A 7492-nucleotide genomic window follows, 5' to 3' on the forward strand; every position below is an offset into this window, starting at 1 on the left:
CATATAGCTTTAGTTTAAAAAAAAAAAACTGTCTTTATATTAGGACTAAAAATTCTAGTTGTTAAAATCAGCCCAAAATGGGTATTTACTATACTGAGCTGAAGCCCAGTCTTAAGAGTCAAATTATAAAATATAAAATCAAACTATTAAATATTCCAGACATGGTGCTGTGTGCATATAACTTCAGCTCTGGGGGAGCCTAAGGCAAAATTCAAGGCCACCCTGCCAGGGTTTTTTGTTTGTTTGAGAGAGGGTCTCACTATGTAGTTCAGACTATCCTGGAACTCACCATGTAACCCAGGCTGTTCTTGAACTCAAAGCGATCCTCCTGCCTCAGCCTCCCAAGTGCTGGGATTACAGGCATGCACCACTATGCCCAGCTCTGGCAGTTTTTTGGTTTTGTTTTTGAAACAAAACATTGGTACATTATATACTTTTTTTTCTCTGCTGAATTTTACAAGAAATTAATTTTTCCCATTAAGTTTATTGGTACATTTAAAGCAAACAATACAGGTACATTTATCATTGGGATCTTGTACCTTTTTATATTTTGGTTCTTATTTTTCCCCATACCCCTTCCCTCCCTTTGCCCCTTTCACCCTTCCCTATTTACAAAGACTTTGTTTCCATTTTTTTCCTTTTTTTACATTATCATACTTAATGATAACTTTCATCATATGGAATTTGTACCTCTGTATGATAATATCTTGCTTCTTTTTCCCATTCCCCCCTTTAAGTCCTCTTTGTCTCCTTTGACCCCTCTTCTCCTCATTTATAAAAGCTTTGTTTCCATTTTTCCTTCTATTTTTTTCCTGTCCCTTTTCCTTTACGCCCCCCCCCCGTCGTTTCCCTTCTTATTTGAATATTTTCCTCCCATTTCCAAATATCTATTATACATTTTGGTTTTTATTTCCACTTTTGATTTTCCATACCAGAAAAAAAAATGTGGTATTTAAATATGTGTGCCTGATTTATTTCACTCAAGAGTATGGTCTAAAGGTACATCCATTTAGCTTGAAATATCTCAAGCTTATCTTTCTTTATAGCAGAGTAGTACTTCATTGTTTTTTGGGTTTTTTTTTTTAAGCATCTTTACCCCTTTCTTGGTTGACAGACATTTGGGCTGTTTCCAAGATTTAGCTATGACAAACTGTTGTGCTGGCTGTAAACATGGTGCACATATATTGCTGTGATATGATGCATTTAATTCTTTCAGGAAGATACCAAGAAGAAAATAGCTGGGTCAAATGGAACCTCATATTTTATATTTTTGTTTTGTTTTTAAATTAATTTTATTGGTACATTTAAGGTATACAATATAATTATATTCATCATTGAAAATTTACACCTTTATATAATAATCCATCTTGGTTTTTATTTTTTCCCCATCGCCCCGCCCTCCAACCCCTCCACCGCTCCTTATCTAGAAAGACTTTTTTCCGTTTTTTCATTTTCTCATATGAATTCCATTCCCTTTTTCTTTTCCCCATACCCCTTTCACCCTTCCCTATTTACAAAGACTACCCCTCCCACTTCCCCTTCCCTTTTGCACCTTTTCTTCCTATTTCACATTTTCTATTATACTTTTTAGTCCTTATTTACACTTTTAGTTTCTCACACTAGAGAAACCATACAGTATTTACACATGTGTGTCCTATTTATTTCACTTCAGAGTATGGCCTCAGTGTGCATCCACTTGGCTATAAATGTCTCTAGTTTCTCATTCTTTTTGGCTGAGTCATGTTTTAGTTTTTTGATGAATCTCCACACTGATTTCCAAAGTGGTTGCACCAGTCTACACTCCTACCAACAGTAGACAAGGGTTCCTTTTTCCCCATAGCCCCACCAGCATTTGTTATTGGTTGATTTCTTATAGCAACCATTCTTTCTGGGGTCAAATGGAATCTCAGAGTTGTTTTAATTTGCGTCTCTCAAATGACTAGTGATGTTGAACATTTTTTCCTATATTTATTTGCCATTTGTACTTCATCTGAGAAGTGTCTGTTCTTTTCACATGCCCATTTTTGGATTGCAACCTGGCATTTTAGCAAGATCCTATCTCAAAATAAAAAGGACTGGGAATCTAGCTCAGCAAGAAGGCACTTGCCTAGCATTTTCGAAACCCCATGTTCAATCCCCAGTCCCTCAAAATGTGAACTAAATTAAAATGAATAATACTTATTAAGAGATAAATATTTACATACTTAAAGCTGTCATATCTTTTTTCTGTACCTAACATTTTATGGTAGAGATGAAAGAACCTTACATTTTGATAGGATTCTGTTCTGCATTCTAACTACCTTTGGTGTATTTGCTTATTAATATGAGTGATTCTGTGTCTCAAATATCAAAGTTAAGGAAGAATAATAACTTACTTGAAAAGTATGCAACAATATCTGACTTACAGTGTGTATTTACATATTTACATTTCAATCTTATATCAAAAATTAAAGATTCATTCAAATTACAAATTTTAAATAATTCATTTGATTTCACCAAACATTTCTTAAGCATCTACCATGTTTAAGATATTGTACCAGGTGTTTGAAAATCCAAAAATGAGTAAGACTTTTATCTAGCTTTAGGATATCCATGGCCTAGGTGGAGAAGAAAAACCATGAAAAGCCAATATAGAAAGAAATGAATATTTGGGTAGGGATGTAGCTCATTGGCACCATGCCTGCCTCACAAGTGCAAGGTCCTGAGTTCAATCCCCAGTACCAAAAAAAAAAAAAAAGAAAGAAATGACTACTGAATAAAAAACTAGAGTAATTTTCCAAATAAAATAATAAATGAATAATTAATTGTCATTTAGAAATTTGCAAGAGATATGAGTAAGAAGAGCCTCAAGTTGTAGACTTGCAGTTTCATAGAAATGAGTGTGGAAACTGTGGTAGGGGGAGCACCTACTGAGCTGAGGCCTGGAGTTGTGGGTACAGTCTCCTGTAGTCAGAGCCCAGAGTGTGGGAAGGGACATGGCAGGAGGTGGTGTTCATTTGTTTATTTGTTTGTTTGTTTGTCTTGTTTGTATGTATGTATGTATTTATTTATTGGTACTGGGAATTGAACTCCGGTCCTTGCGCTTGCAAGGCAGGCACCGAACCACTGAGCTAAATCCCTGGCCCTTTATTTTATTTTTGAGACGGGGTCTTGTTTTGTAGTACAGGCTTGCCTTGAGCTCACTATATATCCCAGGCTGGCCTCCAACTCACAATAATCCTCCTGCCTCAGCCTCCTGAGTGCTGCGATTACAGGCGTGTGCCACCACACCCTGGCAAGAGGTATTTTAATATAATTATGGAATTTTTCCTTTCTGTTATTTCAAAGGAACCACACCCTCCCAGGTTAAAAGCAGAGGAAGTGATGCAGAAGCAGATAAAAACAGATATTTCAACCCTAAACCTGTTTCAACACCTCCCTGAACTCAAGTCATTTTTTATAGAGGTAATATCCATTTTTGAAATATCAAAGGGTTTTCTCTGTGAATTCTATACATATTAAAGTTCATATTCTTTAATAGAAGGGAAATATTATATTACTTAATCTAAAATAGTACATTATACCACAATAATATGTTCCTGAATTTAAAAAAAAAATTTATTGAAGGCTTTTGTTGCTGAGTAGTAGTGTGAAAATTGTTTTTCCTTGCTTGCTTCCTTCTACTTCCCATTTTCCTGACAAAGAAGTCTAAACAGTTTGATCTAAAATACTTTCTGTGACAATTGAAATGATATATATAGAGAGAACTGATGCTTTAATAGCTCTTAATTATGATGTCTGCTTATTTATAAAATGTAGACCAAGTGCAGTGGATGTAAATCATTGGTAAATCACTTGCAAAGCTACATGTCTGAGGCTCTAGGTTCAATCCCCAGTACTTGCAATTAAAAAAAAAAAGGAAAAAACAATATGGCCCAATAAGTCAGGGTGTTAATTGATAGTTTCAGCAGGAATAGTCAAGTAAAACAGTAGTTAATGCTGTAGTAAGAGCACTTTCAGCCAGGCATGGTGCTGCACACCTATAATCCCAGCACTCAGAAGGCTGAGGCAGGATCCTGAGTTGGAGGCCGACGTGGGCTACATAGTTCAGGCCTTAGCCTAAACTGAATAGTGAGACTCTGTCTCAAAAATTCAAAGGAAATAGCGGGGTTTGGTGGTGCACACCTATAATCCCAGCCCTCGGGAGGCTGAAGCAGGAGTATCGCTATGAGTTAGAGACCAACCTGGGCTACGTAGTGAGTTCCAGGTCAGTCTCAACTACATAGTGAGACCTTGTCTCAAAAAACCAAAAAAAAAAAAAAAAAAAAAAAAAAAAAAAAAAAAAAAAAAAAGAAAAGAAAAGAAAGGCATGTGGGGAGCAGGCCAGGAGAAAGCCAGGCACAAGCACCCAAAAGTCTTCTTTCATCCTCTTACAAAGCATGCTTAATTGTTCCAGTAATAAAATGTGAAGACACATTTTCATCTTCCAGAGAAGCTCTTTAGAGACAGTGGCCAAAGGTTGTATTGGCAGCCAATCACATATGTACCCTTTACTGGGCACATACCAAAATTCCAGACTCCAGAAAAAGAGCACGTGTTCATCACAGACTGTATTGTTTGTACACTCAATGTTGGTGTAGTGAGCCACCCTTATCATTGATGGAGAAAAGCTTTATCAGTGTACAGAACTGTTTGCCATTCAAATCCCAGATGTGAGCAGGGCTTTGTAAGTGTCACAGTCTGAGGTCTGCTATATTAAGTCTTTGCTACACATAAACCCATAAAACCCTGTTTGACTCCTAATCTGATGAACATGCAAAACTATATAATGATGACAGTTATTTTCATGCTGTCTAATCATTTTGTTTATATGATATTACATAGTGAGCTCCATCTGCAGGGGCTGTGACATAGTTGTCTCTTCCGTATTCACCATGCCACATGGTAGCTTTCCCTAAGAGCAGCATCTGGAGCAGGATAAAGGGCACAGTAGCTATCCTTGGGTGCCAATGACTTATTGCAGTAGCCTTTATCATCACCAGGAGAGGTGTTTCTCTGTACATTTGTTTGAAAGACAGGCACTCTGAAAACCATCACTTCTAGGTGTTAAAATGGTGAGGAAAGTGGTGGGAGTGGAGAAAGCAAGAGCTTAATGAATGTGTTTTCAGATAGCTTTCTCATTTAGTCTTAGATGCAAGTCGTTTTCTTGACTGACTCAGTGCAAAGAGAAAAGCAGTAACTTTATAATTTATGAGTTGTAATGAATTTTGTAATTCATTATTTAGTTCCTTTTATATACCAATACTTGGTATAGGATACATACCTAGTGGTGTTATTTACCTAATAAATGTTAGGTATCTCTTATGAATTATCACATCAAGGAACTGAGTTCAAATGATTATTCTTTATCACACTGTAGTAAGACAATAGATGTTTTTCTGAGAGCTAATTTATTTTCTGATAGTAATATTATGGCTTTCAGAACATACCTCAGTTAGTGGAGCATGGTGGCCCACGCCTATAATACCAGCACTCAGGGAGCTGGCCTTGCAGCAATCTAACTGCCTCAGCCTCCCAGATGCTGGAATTACAGGCGTGTGCCACCATGCCCAGTGAGAAAGGTATTCTTATATGACTTATGTTTTCTACTTTATATTCATGTTATCTTAGCAAGATAAAAGGAAAGATCATAAATTTTTAGCTGTTTTAAGTGATTGCTGCTCCTTGAAATACACATCTCTGTTTTTTCTCTAAGTAGTGCAATAGAAGGTGATGGGAATTAGATGCCATACATAGTGCATAATTCCTTTCTTACATTTTAAATTAAGTAATTATATTCATCAATATAGTAAAATGCTATGGTATAGATTTCATCCTTCCTGAAAGAAATAAAAGTTTTCATATTTGTACTTAATAAACAAGAGCAGAGCCACTAAACATCTTTTATTTTATAGGGAATTAGTGATGGTATTCCACTATTAAAGGCCATTGTCCCCCAAAATCAGTCTCGTTCTTTTATGTCTCAAGGCAGTCCTGAGTTACTGGTAAGTTGATTCACATCTTTTTCACACTGCCATCATGTCTGTATCCATTGTAGTTCAACAAAAAGTGAGAAAATAAGATTTTTCCCAACATTATTTTTAGCTGGGCATGGTGACACATACCTGTAACCCTAGCACTCCTGGAGGTTGAGGCAGGAGGACCACAAGTTTGAGCCCAGTATGGGCAACTTAATGAGACCCTGTCTCAAAATTTTAAAAAAAGACAGGAGATGGAACTCATTGCAAAGGCCCTGTTTAATACCCAGTTTGCCAGTACTACCAAAACAAATAAAAAACTATTTTTGAAATAATATAGAAAATTTTTATCGAACTTGATAAAGTACAAAAATATATATTTTCCTATTTATATAGTTTTTATATAATTACTTTAATTCTAAAGTTTATCTGGAAGAATGAATTTTAGTATTTAATCTACCTAGAAATCCTATGATATAGGGATCGTTATTTCCTCCATACAGATAAGAAATTAAAACTAAGAGCAGTAACCTGGCCAGAGTCACAGAGCTAGCAAATGAGGTATCTAGGATCTTAGCATGTGGACCAGACCCAAGTTGGTCTTCATCTCACATAGAAATTACATAAATGGAATATAGTACTGTGAACAGTAAAATTCCAGAGTTAGACCTGTTTATATAATTATGTATATTGTGTTTGCTTAGAAAAATACACAAAAATAATAGCTTTTCATTAGTAGAATTCTTGTGATTTTCAGTTTTAACACTTGTATTTTTAGAGTTACCTGAATGGGCGTGGGATAGGAGATAGTAGCTGTTGCATTTATAGTCAAGAGGGTAAGAAGCTTTTCATTTCAAAAGAAAATACTCACTGTGACCCTTATTTTAGCAAGAACTTAACAGTTCATCATAGATTCTGTATTTAATTTATGTTCTGACTGATATGTATTAAATGTCATATTTTTATGGTCAGAGTTGTCCTTGAGGCTAGGCACAGGGACGGGTGCCTGTAGTCCTGGTTTTTTGGAAGTGTGAAGCAGAATTGCTTGAGCCAGTCTGACCAGCAGAGCAAAAAGAAAAGAAAGAGAAAGGCTTGGGGATTTAGCTCAGTGGTTTCTCTGTCTTGTCTCGCAAACACAAGACCCCAGGTTTGATCCCCAGTACCTCCCCGCCTCCAAAAAAAAAAAGAAAGAAAAGGAAAGAGAGAGTGCCAGGGATGACTTGGTTGCACCACTTATGCCTGGCACACAGGTCCTGTGTTCATTTCCAGGTACCTCCACAAAAGGAAAAGAAGAGACTTGATCTTGAATTTTCTGACTCTCAACTAATAGATGCTCATAAACCTTGAAATATTACATAGAAATGTAATTTTACTGAAGAAAAATATACAGTATTTTAAAAGTTTTCTTCCTGTAGGGCCGGGGATTTAGCTCAGTGTGGTTCTGCTGCCTGCCTCATAAGTGCAAGGACCCAAGTTCGATCCCCTGTATCAAAAAA

General features: G+C 36.4%; 1 protein-coding gene across 3 annotated transcripts in view; it reads left to right on the plus strand.

Annotated features, from left to right (window-relative positions):
* Nbeal1 (neurobeachin like 1) overlaps positions 1–7492 on the plus strand; it is a 195561-nt gene that overhangs the window by 169951 nt on the left and 18118 nt on the right. For all 3 annotated transcript variants that reach the window (XM_010616111.3, XM_033764549.1, XM_033764550.1), the window contains 2 exons: positions 3328–3444; positions 5934–6023. In XM_010616111.3, coding sequence (XP_010614413.1) covers positions 3328–3444; positions 5934–6023 — 207 coding nt within the window. The remainder of the gene's footprint in view (positions 1–3327; positions 3445–5933; positions 6024–7492) is intronic.

Source organism: Fukomys damarensis, unplaced genomic scaffold, assembly GCF_012274545.1.
Source record: "Fukomys damarensis isolate Sample0158 unplaced genomic scaffold, DMR_v1.0_HiC HiC_scaffold_16, whole genome shotgun sequence".
NCBI lineage: Eukaryota > Metazoa > Chordata > Mammalia > Rodentia > Bathyergidae > Fukomys > Fukomys damarensis.